Source organism: Vidua macroura, chromosome 18 (assembly GCF_024509145.1).
Source record: "Vidua macroura isolate BioBank_ID:100142 chromosome 18, ASM2450914v1, whole genome shotgun sequence".
In the NCBI taxonomy this organism is placed as follows: domain Eukaryota; kingdom Metazoa; phylum Chordata; class Aves; order Passeriformes; family Viduidae; genus Vidua; species Vidua macroura.
Genome location: NC_071588.1, coordinates 12125253 through 12145171, shown reverse-complemented (window position 1 = coordinate 12145171; position 19919 = coordinate 12125253). Strand labels below are relative to the sequence as shown.

At 50.1% G+C, this 19919-nt stretch overlaps 3 protein-coding genes across 3 annotated transcripts; all 3 read left to right on the top strand.

Annotated features, from left to right (window-relative positions):
• Positions 1–693: 693 nt before the first annotated feature.
• On the top strand, positions 694–3049 carry LOC128816334 (macrophage migration inhibitory factor). Its single transcript, XM_053993878.1, has 3 exons — positions 694–924; positions 1776–1948; positions 2783–3049. Exons 1-3 carry the CDS (start codon positions 817–819, stop codon positions 2847–2849), a joined length of 348 nt encoding a protein of 115 aa, XP_053849853.1. The 5' UTR covers positions 694–816; the 3' UTR covers positions 2850–3049.
• Positions 3050–3945: 896 nt separating this feature from the next.
• On the top strand, positions 3946–13206 carry DDX51 (DEAD-box helicase 51). The gene is made up of 16 exons (XM_053993870.1): positions 3946–3977; positions 4100–4467; positions 4860–5104; positions 5207–5357; positions 6007–6152; positions 6786–6857; positions 7028–7134; positions 7676–7784; positions 8151–8296; positions 8995–9187; positions 9793–9908; positions 9999–10115; positions 11068–11169; positions 11426–11489; positions 11701–11835; positions 12639–13206. The coding sequence occupies exons 1-16, from the start codon at positions 3955–3957 to the stop codon at positions 12663–12665; spliced, it is 2121 nt and encodes a 706-aa protein (XP_053849845.1). The 5' UTR covers positions 3946–3954; the 3' UTR covers positions 12666–13206.
• Positions 13207–14179: 973 nt separating this feature from the next.
• Positions 14180–19862, top strand: GSTT2B (glutathione S-transferase theta 2B). The gene is made up of 5 exons (XM_053993871.1): positions 14180–14309; positions 17053–17140; positions 17773–17923; positions 18922–19098; positions 19628–19862. The coding sequence occupies exons 1-5, from the start codon at positions 14198–14200 to the stop codon at positions 19823–19825; spliced, it is 726 nt and encodes a 241-aa protein (XP_053849846.1). The 5' UTR covers positions 14180–14197; the 3' UTR covers positions 19826–19862.
• The last annotated feature ends 57 nt before the right edge of the window (positions 19863–19919 follow it).

The window sequence follows — 19919 nt, the reverse complement described above, 5'->3', positions numbered from 1 at the left end:
GTGGGGAGCCATGCCCTGGCAGCCTACGTGCATCACATCACACAGCGCGGCATACGGCTCGGCTCTGCTGCCTCTCACCTCCCAATAGGCACCCACCAGTTCATTCCGAAGCAAAACAAAATTCACTTCTGCCTTTTTCCAGCAGGAAGATATGATGTGAAAATGGGGAGGCTGAGGAGCGATAGGTTTTTTAATTTGACTGAAATACATTAGAGAATAATTCATGTGGCAGCAAGGCAGACATTTCTGCTTACACCGAGCTAAAGCTGTACACACCATTAAAGCAAAACCTCTACAAATCTTACTTTATTTTGCAAAAGGAAAAAATTCCCGGAGTCAGGGCAAGTATCCCTTTCAACAACTGCCAAGCCGAGGCCTATATCCCTCTCTGGCCCTGATCCCGAAGAAACCAGCGGGAGTGCCACAGCGGTGATATCACACGCGCTCATACCAGGTTATGTATGAGCTGCCCAGCGCGCCCGGACTCCGTTCCAGGAAGGAGCCTGCAACAAACCCTCAAAAAATGTTCAGTGATAGTAACAAAGCCAAGGAATAACGGCGGAGCGGGGGAGACCGCCGGTCAAGAGGCGGCCGCGGGAGGGGCCAGCACGCCGCAGCAGGGCCCGCAGGCCGCGGAGCCGGTGTGCGAGTGTGTCCCCGCCCCGCTCCCTCCCCTCCCTGCCGGGCGGGGCCGCTTTACGTCCGGGGCGGCCTCGCGCACTAAAAGCGCCGCTGACGCCTCCCCGCTCCACTGTGCTGGTCCCGCCGCTCCGTTAGGTTTCCATCGCCGGCCCCGCCGCCCCCACCGCCGCCACCATGCCCATGTTCGCCATCTACACCAATGTCTGCAAGGACGCCGTGCCCGACAGCCTGTTGGGCGAGCTCACCCAGCAGCTGGCCAAGGCCACTGGCAAGCCCGCGCAGGTGAGGGCGGGCGGCGGGGCCGGCCCGCGCGGGGAGCGGGGCGAGCACGTGCGCGGCGGGCCCGGCGGGAGGGGCGGCGGCGGAGCGGCCCGGGGGCACCTCCGCTCCCTCGGGCCCCGGGGCGGGCGGGCCGCCGCCGCCGAGGGAGCAGCTGCCGCACAACGCGGCGGCGGCCCCGCTGCTGCGGAGGGAGGAGCCGGTGCCCGTTCCACCCCGCGGCGCCGAGTCTCCCGATGCCCGGCCCCTGCCTGGAGCAGCGGCCGGGCCCGCAGGAGCGCGGCGCTCACGTAGCCGGGGATGTGCTGCGCCTGTGCTGGCGGTCGCGATTCGAGCGGCGGAGCTGCGCAGTGCCCCGGACGCACCCGGGCAGAGGCTCGGGCAGACCGAGCGCTCCGAGCAGCTCCCGCCGGCTCAGCCATCCGACACAGCCCCTCCTGGGCCAGGCCGCAGGAGCCCGATATGACCGAATCGCTGCCCGGCTCTCCGGCAGGTCCGTGATTTGGGGATGTGAGCCCTGGCACGCAGGCAGTTTCTGGGCCTTTATCTCGCTCCGCCCCGCGCGGTGACGAGGCTGTGGCGGGCAGGAGTGACTGCCTCGCCGGCGGCTTTGTGCACGCATAGCCGCGTTCCTAAAGCTGAGAGCCGGGCCGAGGGTCCCCGCAGCCCCCAGGGCCGTGCCCCCATGGGGGCTGCCGGGCTTGAGCCTCCCCTGGGCCTGGGAAGTGCAGGGGGCAGCACTGAGGAGCTGCCTGACCCCAATACAGCTGCTCTGTTAAGAGTTGGTACCTAAAGCAGATTTTCGTCAGGAGAGGGCAGTTCAGACAGCCCGTAACAGTGTTTCCCTCCCGCAGTACATAGCTGTGCACATCATACCTGACCAGATGATGTCCTTTGGCGGCTCCACTGATCCCTGCGCGCTCTGCAGCCTCTACAGCATCGGCAAAATAGGAGGGCAGCAGAACAAGACTTACACCAAGATGCTGTGTGATCTGATCTCGAAGCACTTGCACGTATCTGCAGACAGGTAAGGCTGGGACGTAGTTTAACCATATTTACCTGGCTTTCTGAAATGGCTTTGAAAAGTCTGTTTGAAAATTTTAAATGTCAGGAATAAGTCCATGTGTTTTGGAAAATACCAAGTGATTACTTGCAGCACTTTCACGTCCACATTAAGAATTCAGTACCTGCCTCTTTCCCTAGAGAGTCCTCTGTTCAATGGCTTTCTGCTTCAGAGAGTAGTGAAAAACACCACAGCACTGACAAGTTGCCCAGTGTGTCTTTTGCCTCTGAGGTGTGGTGTCTTGTCCTCTGGGGAAGCAAGGCTGAAAGCAGGAGCAAGGAGCAGTAACAGGCTGGAGCTGAGAGACAGGAGAAGGCAGCAGGCTGTGAGCAGCTCCCCTGCAGGCTGCAGAGTTTGGCAGTGTCTGTGTGCAGCTGTGAAAGATGGGAAGAACCTGGTGCCATCGGGGTTGAAGGGAGACAGCAGAGCCAGGCCTGAGGGCATGCTTAAATCCTAGGGCTGCCAGTCTGTGTGACACATGTGAGGGACTGCAGGGCTCAGAAACAAAAGGGGCTGAGCTCCGGAAATTCTTGACAGGCTGCAAAACAAAATCTGTCTGGTGTCTGGACAGTCCCTGACTGCAGAAAAATTTGTATTTTAAAAAAATAGAAAAAGTACAGTTTTGAGGACTGAGAAATATTGAGGCTGTTTGGAGCTCCACCAGTTTTTTTGGTAAAGATGAAGCTTGATGTTTTTTCAAGCAGAAGAATGGGAAGCACTGTCCCCTGTTGTGTTGTCCCAGCTTATATAAATGAGTTAATAAGGTCGTTGTTATTTCCTCCTGTACCTCTTCTGCAGGGTCTACATCAACTACTTCGACATGAATGCTGCCAACGTGGGCTGGAACGGCTCCACCTTTGCATAGAGCTCTCCCGTCCGTCTGAAGAGGCTGTTCTGGACCTCCCCTCACCCTGCCCCGTAGCAGAGACCACAGCACAAATGGCCCCATGTTGCACTTTGTGCACTCTCACAGATTGATGGCTCCTTGCTAGTGTGTTTAAATATTGCTGCTTCAACATTCCTCTGTTTTCTCTGTGTAGAAAACAAATAAAGATTTAGAAGTAAGCTGTGTGGTGTAGGCTTTGGCAGGTTGGGGATGGAGTTGGGCAATTGCTTACATGTCTGTTCACTCTGATCCTAAAGCAAACAAAAGAAATGTTTTGTGTTTGCCCGTGTTTCTTAGACACAGTATTTCACACTATGGTGGTGGTGCCTGGGGCTGGTTCCTGACAGCACTCCAGTGATTTTTACCTTGCTATAGGTGTATTCAGGGCTGCTTGTTGCTCTGAGGTTTGTTTTTGGGTTGTGTCTGAAATTGCTGCAGTCCTTGGACCAGCCCTGTGACTGCTTCAGGGCAGCTTTCCTGTGAGGATGTGCCACCTGTGTGTGGCCAAACGAGCAAGGGAAGGAGTGCTTTTGCTCGCTGAGGGGGAATGCTGTTACCCACATTGCTACACTGCCTGCCCCAGGCAGCAGGGATGGCCCTTAGTGCAGCGGGAGCTCTGCAGGGGCCTGCAGCACTGTGGGGAGCTTCAGTGTGCTGTGCCAGCCTGTCCCTCGCTGGTGCTGAGCTGTGTCCTGCACTGATGCTGCTGAGGCTGTGCCCTGTCCCTCACAGGTGCTGTGCCCTGTCCCAGCCCGTCCCTGGCGGGCTGTGCCCTGTCCCAGCCCGTCCCTCACAGGTGCTGTGCCCGGTCCCAGCCCGTCCCTGGCGGTGCTGTGCCCGGTCCCAGCCCGTCCTGGCGGGCTGTGCCCTGTGCTGTGCCGCCCCGGGGCTCCCGGCGCTGCCGCTCCCGTCCCTCCCTCAGCGCTTTCCCGCCCTCCCCTCAGGGCCCCGCTGGGCGCGCGCGGCGCTGCCCTCCCGCACCTTCCACCGCCGGCCGGCAGGGGGCGCGGTCGCCCCACGCCGACTGGCGGCTTCCCTGGCGGGGCGCGATGGCGTCATCGCAGTGCGCCGGCGCGGCGTGGCCATGGCGCTGTTCTGCATCCGCAGGTACCGGCACCGGCCCGCTCCGCTCCGCCACCCGGGCCCTGCCCCGGGCCCTGCCGCGGGTGCGTGTCCGCAGCTCTGTGCGGGCGGGCCGTGCCTGAGGAGGTTTGTCTGGGCTGTTCCAGGTACGGCGAGGAGGACGGGCAGGAGGAGGAGGCGGAGGGCCGGGCGCGGGTCCTGCTGGAGCGGCTGCAGCGCCAGGCGAGGGCCCGGCAGCAGCAGAAGCGGCGAGAGGCGCCGCCACAGGGAAGGGAAGGCCCGGGGGCTGCGGGGCTGAGCCCCGGGGGGGAGCCCGGAGAAGGAAAGGAAAAGAGGGAGAGTGAAGAGCAGCCCAGTGCGCATAGACAGAAGAAGCTAAAGAGAAAACTACAGCCCCGCAGCTCTTCGGAAGAAAGGGCTGGTGCTGAGGAGGCAGCAGATGGCAGCAGCCCCACAAAGAAGAAGAAGGCAAATAGAAGAAAATCGAAAGTGCAGCAAGAGAGGACTGAAGCAGGTGAGGATAAAGTGAGGCTGTAGGATTTCAGTTCATTGTGCTTGACAGTTACCACGGAAAAGTGGACACGAGTTGCTCTTTGAGTGCCTTGCCCAGTTTGCCTGATTCTGTTTTCATCTCCTTAATATGTTCCCAATTTCTTTTTTCCAAGGGAAGGCCCTGTACTGAGAACTTTGAGGATCATTTTAGTGCAAGGGGAGCAGGGAAGCACATCACATCACCCCAGTCTTGTTGTGTCTATAGCAACAAAGAAACGTTTGACTTCTGCACTTGGGTTTAGGAGAAAAGAGCTCGCAAGTTGTTGCTTAAGTCCTGTGTTGTAATATTGCCAAATCCCTTTTCTGTGGCGTGCTCTGACCTGTAGCTTTGTATTGCTGCTACCCAAATTCCAGATTCTGAAGAAGACATCAAGCAACAGGACAGCAGAAAGAACTTTAAAAACAAGTCTAATAAAAGGAGGAGAGCAGATGAGGAAACACAAGGAGATGAAACAGAGAAGAAAGAGAGCAGTGAAAAAGCTGAAGGAAGTAAAACTACAGAGGAGGAGCTGCCCTCAGCAGCCTCAGGGGAAGGGGCAAACTGTGCACCCTCCAGTATGATGATTCTTGGAGACTACGACGCAAAGCCAGTGCAGAAGGTAACCAGCTTGGCTGAACTTTGGTGATGGATAGGAAAAGAATGCTTCTTACAAGTTTCATTTCCATATGGTGTTGCCACTTTCTCCTTTCCCTCACGTCAGGTCCAGCCCTTCTTGCCCCTGTGGCTTGCTGAGCCCAGGCGGGTGCAGAAGCGCATCAGAGACAATCTGTGTCCAGTCCGAGACGTGCCAGGAATCCATCCCCGCCTCTTGAAAAAGCTGCACATGAATGGAATAGACTCCTTTTTTCCAGGTGCCTTGGCAGTGCTCTTGTTTCCTTCTAAAGGGACTCGCAGAGTTCCTGCAGTCTGGTGCTGTATATTTTGTGTAGGCAGTGAAGTAAAATGCAGGACAAACCGTAAGGCATGAAAGTGGTTGTAGGAGATTTAACCCTTCTTTCTCAAAGCTTTGTCTGGGCTGAGTAAAATCTGTCACCTACTCATGAATACAGCTTGGAGTAATGGCTCAGAGCTGCCCAAAGAGGGAGGTCTTACTTGTGTCCTCACACTTTTCCTCCTTATGCCAAACTTGTGCTTCAGCTCCTTACTTTCCACTGTCTCTGCTGCTGGTCAGAGCTTGCTGGGAACTCACTTAGCTCATTAAAGCACTAGAAAAATATCCAAACAAAAAAAGAAACCAGTTTGTTTTCTGTCATTTTGCCAGTTTTGCCAACAAGTACAATAAATGTCAGTTCTTAAGTATGAAGAAAGGCCAGCTGGATGCAAGGACAAGGACAGAGGGTGACCTTAGTGCAGCTGAGCCTGGAGACTTAGGCTCTGCCAGAGGCCTGTCAGGGCTATGTTGGGAAGCCAGCACACATTTTCTCATTTCAATAATGCTTTTATGAGTTCTTGGTGAGCTGATGAAGCATACAGGTTGTGTTTATTTCTGGTTTTGCTCAGTCCAGGCAGAGGTGATTCCTGCCATTCTCCAGAGTGCCTCCAGCGGGTACCTGCTGGGGCGGGGCGGGTACCGCCCCAAGGACATCTGTGTCTCAGCACCCACGGGCAGTGGGAAGACCCTGTCTTTTGTCATACCCATTGTACAGGTGAGTTCATCCTCAGGGGAGTGTCTCTAAGGGGATGCTGGCGTTGCTTTTGTGTCACCAGATGACACAAGGAAAAACGACACAGTACAGCTTTGGTCATTATGAAGAGATTAATTTATTTTCTCTGACTCCAATCTTTTATAATTCTCAAAAGGTGCCAGTGGATTGGAGGGTGAATGTGCCACCTCTCCAACGACACTGGACAAGCTACCTGTATATCAAATTTCTCTGCCTCTATGAAAGAATGCAAAACAATAGGTTGTTTACAGAAAGTTGTGTGGGAAAGTTCTCTACAAGAATGTAAACTCAGAAAGCTTTAGAAAACTCTTGAAAATCAAGACGACACTTTTGTTCAAGCAAAACCTGAACTTAAAAGCAGGTCGAAAAGCCAAGGAATTTGTGGACATAAGGCAGCAGATTTTCAGCCCAGAGCTGTCTGAGGGAGCTTCTTGTCAGCTTCCCACTCCTTTTCTCAGACAGCAGGCACAGCATGAGGAGTTGGGAGAGTGGAGGGAGAAAAATGGAAACATAAAACTGTGAGAATGTGTCAAGCCCATCTTCTCTCACTAGGTTAGGCCAAAGAACCCTGTTCCCCTGTTCTGTCAGGGACTCACTTGGCCTTTATTTTGGCAGGTTCTGTTAGACCGAGTGGTTTGCCACGTACGAGCTCTGGTTGTTCTGCCCACCAAAGAACTGGCACAACAGGTATGTCCTGACTCCTCAGCGAGTCTGGGCAGAGCTGGGCTGAGGGACAGGCTGGTGCAGCCAGTCCTTTGGCTGTTCTGTGGGGCAGGCTGAGCACCTGCCAGTGGGTTTGATGCTGTTCATGTCATGGAAAGTGTTTTCTGCAGCTGACAAAGCCCATCTCTTTGCAGGTGAGTAAAGTGTTCAACATTTACACTGATGGGACAGGTCTGAAGGTCGTTTTGATTACTGGCCAGAAATCTTTTGCAAAGGAGCAGGAGATGCTTGTCAAGAAAAAGTAGGTTCAAAGGTATTTTGGCAAGGTTTATAGTGATTGCATGCTAATTAATGTCATTAAGGTGGGGTCAAGATATGGACTATTGCAGCACAGCATCATGCTATCATGATTTTGGATAATGGGTTCATGTGCTGGACTCTGGTGGCTCTGTCTTTGTCACAGTGCTTGTTACTACCCCTGTTTTGTGGTTGTAATGTTTTACTTGATTTTTGGGGCTCTTCACCAGCAAATGCTCAGAATGCAAATGTTTACCTTGTGCCCACGGGTACATATGACTGTGTGGGGTTTTGCTGCAATTAAACTTTTTTGAAGAGCAATGAAGAGTGACATTTTCTGTTTAAAACAAGGCAGCACGGTGGAGACTGGTGTTTGGTGTCCACCACTGCCCCTGCATGCTCTCCAGTGTCAAGTCCATATATGAATTTTGTTATTACTCAGTTAGTAGAGTGGTAGGAAAACCTTCAGGCTGCTTCTTAAGGTCTCTGCTCCAGGCTTTTATTGTGAGGAGAGAGACTTACTGATGGGCTGCTTGTCCTTTCAGAGTGACAGGCTACTGCAGCCTGGCTGACATCGTGGTGGCCACACCAGGGAGGCTCACGGATCACATTAACCAGACCCCAGGCTTCAACCTGACACAGCTTCGCTTCCTGGTGAGTCACCACAGCTCTCCCATCTGAGAGCAGTGTCTGCTGCAGCAGTAATTCCTGCTTGCTTTTTGTGTGGGACATAAATACCTCTCTGTTGGAGCTGTTGTGTGGGCCTGTCTGCACTCCAGATTGTGGAGGGAGCAGTCACAAGATGAGATGTTTGATTCCAACTTGTGACACCCAAGCATCCACCCACTTCCCCTTCTCTCTTAGGCTCTTGCAAACTTGGAGTAAGGATGGGCAAGGAAAGCAATTCTGTTGACTAGAAGCTTCCATTACCTTACCTTCTGGCTCACTGGTTACAGATACAAAGGGAAATAAAAGCTCCCAGTATTTAACAAGTGGTGTTTTTCATCCTTGTGAATTCAGATCGTGGATGAAGCTGACCGTATGATTGATGACATGCACCAGAACTGTCTGAACCAAATTGTCAAAGCTGCATTCCAGGGAGAAAATGACTCTGGCTCCAACATGCTTTTTCAGAGGACCAAACCAGGGCCTTTAACAGCAGCCAGGTAAGTTGCAGAGTGCATTTCTTTGAACTGATGGTATGGACACCAGCACTTGGATGTCACTGCCCTGCTCCACTGGGGAGTGGGCAGCGTAGGCTGTGTGTACACCGCCACACAGAATCTCAAAGCTTGATTCCTCTGAGAAATATCTACCAAAATAGGGCAGTGAACAGCTAATGTCAGAGGATGTCTTTCAGACTAAATATTGTGTTCTCCAGGCTTTCCTTATGTAGACTAAAGGAGCATCAAAAGAATGCACAAATATTGAAAATCTGTGATCCATTTGCACAGTAACTATAGTAGTGCCTTCTGGCAAAGCTGATTAATGGATTTGGAGGAAAACTCTTGCAATTAACTATCTGCAGCTGCTGTTTTTGTACAGCAATGGCAGAGATGTGTCAGAAACTGAGATGAATGGCCAAGGAAGGACATGACTAGAATGAGAACATGGATAACCAGGGTGCAGGGACTTGTGCAGGAGTAATGGATTGGGGTTGTGCACTTGACTGAGAATGCTCATCAGTTCTGTCTGTGAACTCCACCATAAAACAAGGGTGGGAAGGAACCTACAGGGAAGGCCCAGGGCAGGCAAAGAGCATCAAAGAGCATTGATTGCTTCCCTTACATCATGTAAAGGCACTTGGGGTGAAACTCCTTTGCCCCATCCTCAAAGCCCAGTTTCTGTGTGCTGTTTCTTTCAGTTCCTGCTCTCCTCAGATACCCTTACAGAAACTGCTGTTTTCAGCCACACTGACCCAGGACCCAGAGAAATTGCAGCAGCTGGATTTATTCCAGCCTCGTCTCTTCACATCTGTGTATTCCGAGAAAAATAGAGATGGAACAGAAACTGAGCAAGATACTAATAATAAATACACACTCCCGGAGGGGCTGTCGGTATGATGTGAATTCTTTTGAATAAGTTATACTTGAAGATTTGTTTAATTCTGGACTAATTGTGGTTTTACCCTAAAACGAGTAGGTCTTCCCTGTGTTTCTTTGCAAAAGTGGCTTTGGGAGTATATGTGACCCAGAGACCTTTGCACATTTGTTTTCTCATTACTTAATGTTAATTTGGTTAAGACTTGATTATTTTTTAAATTAATCTGTCTTCATGTACAATTAAATTTAGCAGCAATGGGGAATGGAACTAGGAAGTCATAATAATGTAGTAGCACCTATCAATTGTCCATATGTCTAACATTCATTTCAAGACATGTATATACAGGCCAGCCTGTAGGCAGGAAGGCAGTGCATGTTGTTACTTGCTGTGGAGGTGTAAGAGCATTAGAACAACTCAGGTCTCCTGTCTCCACTCGTGTTGTATCCTGCCAGCCTGTTTATTCTAAAGGGGATGGCATTATGGGCTCTGGTTTTGGTGCTATTAGTCAGCTATAAAACATCCAAGTCTGTGTAGGTCGTGGGCAGGTAGTGGGTTTCAGGGAAGATAGTCTTGGCAAGAAGTGATTTTTCTCTCTGAACTCTTTCCCTGTTGACTGCAGCAATGTTACGTGCCTTGTGACCTGAATTCCAAGCCTTTGCTCCTCTTGTATTTCATGCTGAAAATGAAATTCACCCGTGTGTTGTGCTTCACCAACTCCAGGGAAGCCTCTCACAGGTAAGCATGAATGAGATCACTCTTGTGGGTATCTGTCAAGGGATCTTACAGAGATAAAGAAGTGACAGCTTCTCTTTTGTTTACCTGCAGATTGTTCCTGCTGGTTCAAGCCTTTGGTGGAGTCACAGTGGCGGAGTTTTCTTCTCGGTTACCTCCAAATGAGAGAAAGAGAACCATGAAGGAGTTTGAACAAGGAAAAATACAACTGTGAGCATCTTAAACTAGTTTCCTGTGTGTTTTCCAGCACAGGCTGTTTCCAGTGTAAAAAGCTAAACAGAACAAGGGACACAGTTGGGTCCAGGGTGTGACAGTCGGGACACAGACTTGGGGTCTTCTAAAACATGCAGGAGTCTGTTGCAGAAGGGGTGTGAGACTTGGACTTGTGACTTTGAATTGTTTATCCTTCGTGTAACTCAGCCTGTTCTAATGTAGCTGCAGTCTGAATTTCTACGTGTTGTTTTATAACAAGCAATAAATACAACTGTGTGTTCACAGAGTTGCCCAAAACACGCAGGTTTGCAAATCTGGAGTTTAATGTTTGTGCTGAGCATCTGGTACTTGTAGGGTGGAAATGGATGTTGGTGCTTGAACTGTATTTAGTGTTACAGCTTCCTACTGAAGCAATCCCTGCTCGGACTGGCATACAGGTCTACTTCTACCCCTGTGTTTGATTTGCATTGTGGTTTTGGAAGCTATATGAGATTGTATCTGTGCAGTGTCTCTGAGGAAAAGGTAAAAACTTACTTTGTGGGTGTTCTTTTTATCCAAACCTGGTGTATAAATTCCTCATTGACTACTGGAATTTCTCACTTCACTCTTTGTGTGTTCTGTGCTTGTATGGAATGTTCAGATTCCTTAGAGATTTGTACATGCTGGGAGGTGTCTGGCATGCTTGGAGATCCTGGAAACACCCAGTACCTTTTCATGCTCAGCAGAGGGTGACAAGCCTCTAGTGATGCTTGGAGGTCTGTGGGCAGCTAATAAGGCCAGTGGCAGTAAGAAGTGACCTGCAGGGCTGCTGCCAGGCTTAGAGGCAGAGGCTGACTGTCCAGTTTGAACAGAGATTAGCAAGAGTTGTGCTGTGTTCACTGGTGTTTTATTTGTGTGTGTAGTGCCTGAGATGTTACCTGAAAATGACTGTGTATACATTTACAAACAGATTAATCAGCACAGATGCCACAGCCCGAGGGATTGATGTTAAAGGAGTGAATTATGTGATAAATTATGATGCACCACAGTTCATCAGGACATACATTCACCGGTAAGACAGCAGGAACAAGAGGAAGATGTCTGAGCTTGGTTTATTTTGAAATATTTAGCCAAGGTGACATGTACTTAAAGGGGCTTTTAGCTTTTCTTTTTACTTTACTATGCAAATACCTTTCTAGCAAAAATTAAGCCTAGCATTGCTTGGAATCAGACTTTGTTAAAACTGGAAAATTTCAGCATCAGAACCTTGGAGTTGATAATGGCAGTGACTATGGGGCTAAACTGACTTGAAGCTACTTTGTTTTCAGAGTTGGAAGAACAGCTCGTGCAGGAGAAGCAGGTGTTGCTTTCAGCTTGGTCCTTAGAATTCAGGTATGTCTTTGGGGTGGGATTCATCTCATAAGGATGCATGCAGGAGCATAAGGATCATCAAGTTCATACTACTTCCCACCTTTTCCAGTCAGCTGAGCTTTGTGCTTGGAAACTTCAGTTATTCCCTGACTAAGCAGCATGTTCCCAAATGTGCTCATTTTGTAGCTGATAGGCAGGGGGGTGTCTCATCTCCAGGGTCTGTTTTGTGCAGGAGCGGCGGTTCCTGCGGATGTTGAGGGATGCTGGCATCCAGGATATAAAGAAACACCCAGTGAAGGGCAACTCATTGAAGCCATTGGTGCAGCAATATGAGGGAGCTCTGTGTAAGCTCGAGAAGACAGTCAAGGTAATTGAAATGGGGAAGAAAATAAACTGTGCAAGTTTATTTTTATTATTTTTTAATTGCAATTCATGCTTAGCACAAGTGTTAGAGTCCAGGAGCCTTTCCTTCACCTAAAATAATACTAATTCAGCATTGGTGAAGGCAGCATTGGTGGGTGCATTGTTATGGAATACTCAGAAAGGGTGGGGAGGGGTTTCTGTCAAAGTTAGGCAGCATTCCTGGAGGGGTTTAAAAGATGTGTAGATGTGACACTCGGGGACGTGATTTAGTGGTAGGTTTGGCAGTGCCAGGTAAATGGGTGGATTCAATGGTCATAAGAGTCTTTTTCAACCAAAGCAATTCTGATTTTTGGTGGGTTTTTCTATTCTGCTCTTCTCTTTACCTCTGTAGCTGGGATTTTGACAGCTACCCAGAGAACTGCAAGCAAAATGTAGAGATTAAACCTTTTGTCATTACAGAGTTTAAGACTGTAATGTACAGCTATCTGCAGGCCCTTTTTTATACACCAGTGTGAAGTTGAGAACTTAGAGACAAAAGCAGGGTAGCATTTACCTTGCCAAATGGGTGGACTAGGGATCCTTAACAGACTTTGTGCTGCATGATTTGGGCAAGTGTTCTGCTCTCTAATCTGAGAACTCATAAATATCTGGCCCTGAAAAATGCTGATTTTGAGTTGTAGACTAGGAATGTTTGAGAACTGGGACAGAAAGGATTATTAAGTTGTCCTATTCTTCTCTGAAGTCCCTTCTATGTGACTCTGAGACAGGGGCATCTTCAGTCACCTTGTCAACTTTAATTTTGAACAGAACGAGCGAGCACAGAAACGAGCCTGAGCGAATGGGAGCTGAGCTGCTGATGTGACACTGAAGCTGCTGCGTGGGACAGGCCATGGGCTGTTCCCCAGCACAGCAACACTGAGTCATGGTCCCTCAACGGTTGGTTCCTCAACCTTATCATATCTGAAGTCTGCTATTGCAGGCCTTATTCCTCTTTCAAGGATGCTGTGAACAGAGTTCAGTTACTGGTTAAAAAAAAAAAAAGAAAAAGATAAGTTTTGAGATACAGGTTGTCTTGAAGAGGACTTTGCATCGTATCCTGTTGGCATATGTAGAATTACCACCAGCTCCTGAGCGTGGCCTGATGGAATTGCTGTCCTCCAGTGGTGAGGGCTGGGCCCTCACTCCTGCCCTGGGACAATGGTTCTGTCTGTCTGCAGATGCATAAACACCTGTGCAGTGCCTGAAGCAGAAATGTGTTTGAAGAACTGCTCTAGGCTTCAGTAACTCCAGCTTTAAAGTAAATATTAAATAAATATTATATATATTTTTAAACCACTGTCTAATAAAGATTCCTGGGCTCAGGAATTGGACTTTATGATCTTTGTGGGTCCCCTTCCAACTCACGGTATTGTATGATTAGGGATGGAGATACTGTTAAAAGGACTTTTCACTGTTACAGTCCTGTGCCATGTCCTTTTCTTGCCTATGTTGTTCTGTACCAGAGGTAACAGCAGGTATTATTAAGTGTAGATTGAAATTAATGCAGACTGAAATGTCTGATGTCTAATATGAATGTCCTGGAGCCAGCTGGTGTCACTGCAAGCCGTAAGTCTGTATTTGACTCATGCCATGGTATTTTTAGCTGCCCTGGCAGAAGGCTTACAGCTGCCATGTAGCTGTGGCCTCCAACTACTCTCTAAGGGTTGCTTTTCCTTTAGCAGGAATGGCTCCAGCTCTGGCTTTTTGTTTTGCAAAGCAAAAGAAATGTACACCAGCATTAGCAGTAAATTATTGAAAGCTGGGAATCTTGAGGAAACAGGGTTTGGGAATGGTGGTTGAATCTTGTAAAGATAGGAGCAAGGTTTTCTTATAGCAGTGAAGCAATGTGTTCTCCTGCTGTGACTGCTTGCTCTCCAGTTGTTTTTCCATAGCACGGGTTTCTGGGCTGCTGCTGGAGTCACATGAATGGAAAAGTCCTCTTGTGCAAGAGCTGTGAGCTCCCACGGGCAAAACCAGCATCTGCCTCTCGCGTCCCCTCAGCCGGGCTGTGGTTTCTTTATCGTGAAGGGCAGTTATCGGACGGGCCAATATGCCACCGGTGTGAGGTGGCAGAGCCAGCTGGGACTTTGCCCGAAGTGCCATCGGCCGTGTCCCGCAGTCAGGCTCCCCGCGGGTGGCGGAGCGCAGGGCGCTGCCGCTCCGCCCCGCCCGGGGCGGGACCGCTGCTGGCGGGACCGGGCGGGACGGCTTTAACAGGACCGGGCGGGACGGCTTTAACAGGACCGGGCGGGACGGCTTTAACAGGACCGGGCGGGACGGCTTTAACAGGACCGGGCGTGGGCGGCGGCGACAGCGACAGCGACAGGATGGGGCTGGAGCTGTACCTGGACCTGCTCTCGCAGCCCTGCCGGGCGCTCTACATCTTCGCCCGGAGCAACAACATCCCCTTCGAGTTCAAGCGGGTGCAGCTGGCTAAGGGTGAGCGGGGCCGGGGGGCGGCGGCGGCGCCCCGGTGTCCCAGGCGGTGCCAGCCCCGGGCTCTGCGGGTGTCCCGCTGCTCCCCGCGCCGGCACTCCGGGTCCCTTCGCCCCTCCCGGGGGGATGCTCGATTCCAGCCCGCGGGTGGAAGCAGGAGGGTAACTCACCGTCCCCATCAGTGCGAGATGTTGTGAGAGGGTGGGGTGGCCCGCCTGCTGCAGAGGGTTCCTCGTGCCTACACAAAACCAATACCTAATTCCCCAATGCAATCCTGTAGTTTAAGTACTGATCTCAGTGCGTGTGCTCCTCTGCAGCAAACGGGACTCTGCCAAGGCATGTGATATCTTCGAAATCGGCCCCACCCAGCAGAAAATGGGTCTCTGAAAAACAGAGACGCTTTTCTGAGAAGCGCTCAGGATGTGCCTGGTCTGAGGCATTCCCCATTTAGATGGGAAACAAAAAGCTGCAGAGATGGGACATTCACATATGGGCGAGGACAGCAAGGTGTGTGGTTCTCGTTCAGGAATTCAGCTTAGAAAACTTTGTGCTCTGGTAAGCAGCAGCAGTTGCTGAGAGCAGCTCTTCTCTTGGCAGGGGCTAACTCCCCCTTGGGAGGCTCGTCTTGCACCAGCTTGCCGAGCTGTCCCCATGTGCAGCTAGGGCAGGGCAGGGGTAGGGCTGCCCCTCTGGGTGTTCTACTGGGTCGAGTGGTTTGTGGTCTGGTTGTTTTGGGAGGGTTGAGGACCAGCTTGTGAAGGCTGTGGAGCGAGACACTGCAGCTGGCAGTAATCTGAACATTGAGAAATGAAGGGAGATGGTTTAGCTGGGTTAAAAACAACTGATAAGTGGTAGGAGCCTGTCCAAAGGTGTGCTTTCACCAAAGGAGGCCCAGAGATCTGTATCTTCTTTCTTTCTAATTTACCAGCTTCTAATTGAAGCTGGTAAAACTATCTTCAACCTCTCCAGCTATCTGATGGATTTGGAATTAAGGTAATGCATTGGGCATGAAAAGGCCTCAGTAAGTAATGTTTAAAACCAATGAAAGATGAGAAGGCTCCTGGAGCTGAAATTGAGGAAGGAACAAAAGAGACTCCAACTTGAGAGAAACCTCAGATGTGTTGTGGTTGAGTCTTTGGGTGTTCTCCTGCACCTGAGCTGTGTGTTGGTTGTACCTTACTGTGGCTTTCCTCCCATTTGTCTCATAGCAAAAATTTTTGCAGTTGTTTGTAGCTGGGGGCTGGCTCATCTTGTGTCCTTCCCCTTCTTTCCCAATAAATTAATTGTTGTGGTGAGACACTGGAGCAAAGGAGAGGAGACTGGCAAGGAATGAGAGCACCAAAGAAAATGGAACTGAACTGCAAGGATAGGGGAAGTGAGAGGAAGGAAAGGGAATTAAATCACAGATTCCCAATGCTCCATGTCCCTTGGCAACAGTGCCTGCTTTTGGCCTGTGAATTTAAGATGGGTGATTTGGGTGCATCTCCTCCCGTTCCTGCAGAGCGTGCCCCTCCCATGCCATGGGGAAGCTCTCCAGTACCTGCACTGGGTGCTACAGTGGGGAGGCCTCACTGCACTGGTACCTGACACTGCACGGTTTATAAGGACAAGGTGAGGGAACTGATACTCAGAACTGAGCTCGTGGCTTAGATGTGATGCCCCAGAAAAGCTCTTGGGCCCCAGTAGGGCAGGTGTCAATGAAAGGGGTGGAAAGAGTGGGAATGGATAGGGATCAGCTGGCATTCAAAGGACACCTGAACACCTGGAATCTGCACAATTCATCTTTTTGAGAGGGGTAGGGGAGATGGGCTGTGAGCCAAGTGACAGGGGAATAATCACAAATCAAGTCTGTCAAGTACAGAAAAACTAAATTTGCTTCCAGAGCATCTCCTCTGGCACACAGGTTCTCAGATGGCTCACACAGCAGGATGGGCACAAGGTTAGTTACACATCAGAGGGGCTTGAATACCCAGGCAGCCACGTGTGGCTGAAGGGAGTGGATAGAAAAGGCTGTCACAAACAAGTCACATAAACTTCTGAGACTGCTTTCAGACAGAATGGAGTACGCTGAGACCTCGGATGAACAAAGCACCTTCTCCTGTCAGGTTCACTCTGCCTACCTTCTGGAGAGGACCTACAAGATAGCTTAAAAGCAACCTCAAATCCATATTTACTCTTACAAAAGATATGCAAAATGCACAGGAGCTAATTGAATGACCTGTAATGAAGTACCCATGGCTTTATATGGAATCACAGGAATTTATTTTCATCTGTGGACTTTAGAAAGTGTAGTTGAATATAAATTACATTATCTTCCAGAAAACAGTATCTGCTTTCTCACTGTCCTCCCTTCCTTGGAGGAAAGGCTTAGTGAGATCCCTTTCCTCCAAGGTGCTTGGTGCTCCCTCTGGGTTTGTACAGGACAGGTACCTCCAGGCACCCAACTTGGAGTGGAGAGAGCCCCAGGCTGTCAAGTGCTGTTGGTATGAAAGGACTCCTAACCATCCTGCCCTTGGTGGAGAGGTGGGTCTGGTATGCAGGCAAGAAGCAAGTAAGCTGATACCACAGGGCTGGCCCCCTACCCACCCTGCAGCACTTATTCATTGCTTATAAACTTGATACAAGACTCAATTTGCACAATCAAAAATGGGAACTTGAAGCTAAACAGTCCCCACAAACTCCTCAGGTGTTTACAAACAGGTCCTGAGTATCCCTGCCAAGTAAAACTTCTCATTTCCCTCCTCAGGGCAGCACAAGACAGAGGAGTTCCGGAAGGTGAATGTCCTGATGAAGGTGCCTGCACTGAGGGATGGTTCTTTCACCTTAGCAGAGAGGTGAGGCTCAAATAAGCTCAATCCCCTGCTGCAGTGTTGTTTATCCCAATGCTTGGATTCTGCCAGTGTGCTGCTGGGACTCCAGTCCAGGCAGGTTTTTGTCCTTCCTATCCTGTGTTCCACTTGTACATAACAAACCTGTGTTTCAAGAGAAGCTATCTTACGTAAGCACCTTGAACAGCATTAATAGTAGAAAAAGCTGCTGCTTGGAGCTACTTTGCTGCTTTGTAGGCAGTGTTTCTGAGCTTAAATACCTGTCCAGGTGTCCTGCTCTCTGCCTGCAGCTGGAGGCTGTAGGCCAGTGCAGGAAATCTGACATAAAGCACCCACTGCTGGATGGCCAGGCAACGTAAAGCTCAGATTTGCTACAAACTCATTCTGCAGCTTCTATTTGCTCAAAACTGTACCAGCAGACCACACCTGTCTTGCTGGGCAATTACTCATATTAGATTGTGGTCCACAGGCAGCAGCACAAACTCTGTCCTGTGCTGTGCCCTGCTGCACTTCTACCTGACTCCCATCAGGTTTGTGTAGCTGCTTGTCCAGCAGTGCAAAATCTGGGGGGAAAAGAAAGGATGAGATGCTTTGGTCTCAGATGATCAGCTCACCAGTCTCTCTTGCTCTCTGGGCAGCATTGCAATCCTCCTGTACCTGGTCCAGAAATTCAAGACTCCTGATCACTGGTACCCATCTGACCTGCAAAAAAGGGCTAGGGTTGATGAGTACCTGTCCTGGCAGCATGTCAACATCCGTGCGAAGGGGAGCAAGTTGTTCTTAACCAAGGTAAAACCATTATATATCAAAAATGAGGTGCTAAGGATGTAAGTGAAATGGCCTGCCTGTCTGCAGGGCCTTTCTCAGCAAAGGTACAAGCCAAGTGAGAGATAGGAACAAAGCTGACTTGGCTGCCAAAGTGAGCCTAACTGAAGTAGCCTGGATCCTTCATGGTGCAGCCAAAGGTCCAGAGCAAATGTGTCCTGGGTGAGCAGCTCCCCCCAGACACAGCTCAGTGCTGGCTGCCCAGCTCCATGGAAGGAAACAATCTCCCTCTGGAAAACAAAACACAGGTGCTGGCAGATGATACAGTCTTCCCTTTGATGCCTCAGGTTTTAGCTTTTATGTTTTTTCACATTCTGTGCTGCTTTAGTGTGTGGGTCTGGGCTTCATATGAGGGGATGGTGAGGTCTCTTCACAGAGCAGGGAGACAAAACAATTCCTTCTCCAGCTGGGGACCAAGGACAAATGATCCAAATCTCAGGCCCAAGAGTACAAACAACATGGGCTGAAGAGAAAAAAACAAGGAGGATGGGACTTCATGGGCTAAAGCTGGAATTGGACAATGGACTCCAATATGCAAATGGACTTAAACTTATAAAAGAGTGAGACCCTGTGACTGGTGGTCCATTTTGTGACCATTTTGGGTTCATCTTGGATGTAGCCCTGGCTGGGCCCTTGTGCTGCCCAAGATGTATCTATTGAGGCCTCCTAATAAATCCCTACTTTATTCTTTAGCTCCATCTAGTCTCTGTTCTAGGTCAGCCCTCACAAGGCATCACTTTGAGAGGAGACTCTTGTGGTTGAATTTCCAGATTTCTAGGCAGCAGACAAGGAGAGGCAGGAAGTAATGACTGACATTAATGTTCACCTGGCAAGGCTGATGGGCAGCTCTGGTTGTTCTCATGCATGGCTGGTGAGGGATCCTCAGAAGGTGGCAATAAGAGTGTGATGACTAGATTTGGAAGGAAACACATAAAAACCAAGTTGTTTCTTCTCCCTACCAGGTGCTGCTGCCTCTCATCACAGGCCAGCCACTTCCTCCAGAGAAACTGGAGTTTGTTACTGAGGAGCTGAACGTTGCCCTGAAGCAGTTTGAGGAAAAGTTCTTGCAGGACAAGCCCTTCATCGCAGGCAGCGAGGTCTCCCTGGCAGACCTCGTAGCGCTGGTGGAGCTCATGCAGGTGAGCATCAACCCCAACAACTCACTGCTGGACATGAGAGTTGGGCTGTGGGCAGGCCAGGCCAAGGGGGGGCTGCTGCACCCCCACCTCTGTAATGCCAGATCTTCCCTGGGGTTAAGTCTTGCTCCTTTTTGACTTTGATCACAGTTAAGTTTACCGGGAAAAAGCTACTTTGATGAAACAGTTCTTTCTATAGAAATATGGATAGAATTCATCAGGAAAGAAAGATAAATTACAAACTAGGCAGGAAAGTACAGATATTTGGAAGAGCTGTGTTGGTGTGCACGGACTTCCATGCTCTGAGTTAGGCCATTCTTGGGTTAGCCACGGCAGAGCTCTTTGCTGCACGTCCCAGGGGACAGCAGCTGCTGAGGGTGTCACCTCCTATGACCTAAGAGCCAGAGACGAGCTCCACCTAACATCATGACTGTCTGCTGCCTTGAGCCAGAAGCATATCCATTTTCATTGGTGCCATCCCTGGCAAATGCCCTGTTTGCCTCACTCCCGGGTGCTGTGTGTGTCCCTGCAGCCCGTGTGTGCCGGTTACGACCTGTTTGAGGAGAGGCCGAAGCTAAAGGAGTGGCGCAGGCGGGTGGAAGAAGCTGTGGGGAAGCAGCTCTTCCAGGAAGCCCATGAGGAGATCATGAACGTTAAGAACTTGACTGCTGATCACTTTGCACCTGAGTTGATGGAGAATTTCAAGCAGCAGCTCCTAAAGCAGAATTAGAGGGTTATGCTCTAATAAAATGGATTATTTTTCTGAAGGCTTATCATAGTCTTTTAACATGTCTTCTAAAAATCATCAACACCATTCCACAAAA

Coding starts and splice junctions, on each gene's coding strand:
- LOC128816334 (XM_053993878.1), top strand. CDS start 817: ATGCCCATGTTCGCCATCTACACCAATGTCTGCAAGGACGCCGTGCCC. Junction 925..1,775: donor CCACTGGCAAGCCCGCGCAG/GTGAGGGCGGGC, acceptor TCCCTCCCGCAG/TACATAGCTGTGCACATCAT. Junction 1,949..2,782: donor TTGCACGTATCTGCAGACAG/GTAAGGCTGGGA, acceptor CCTCTTCTGCAG/GGTCTACATCAACTACTTCG.
- DDX51 (XM_053993870.1), top strand. CDS start 3,955: ATGGCGCTGTTCTGCATCCGCAG. Junction 6,153..6,785: donor TTGTCATACCCATTGTACAG/GTGAGTTCATCC, acceptor TTATTTTGGCAG/GTTCTGTTAGACCGAGTGGT. Junction 7,785..8,150: donor TGACACAGCTTCGCTTCCTG/GTGAGTCACCAC, acceptor TTGTGAATTCAG/ATCGTGGATGAAGCTGACCG.
- GSTT2B (XM_053993871.1), top strand. CDS start 14,198: ATGGGGCTGGAGCTGTACCTGGACCTGCTCTCGCAGCCCTGCCGGGCG. Junction 14,310..17,052: donor GCGGGTGCAGCTGGCTAAGG/GTGAGCGGGGCC, acceptor TTCCCTCCTCAG/GGCAGCACAAGACAGAGGAG. Junction 17,141..17,772: donor TCTTTCACCTTAGCAGAGAG/GTGAGGCTCAAA, acceptor CTCTCTGGGCAG/CATTGCAATCCTCCTGTACC.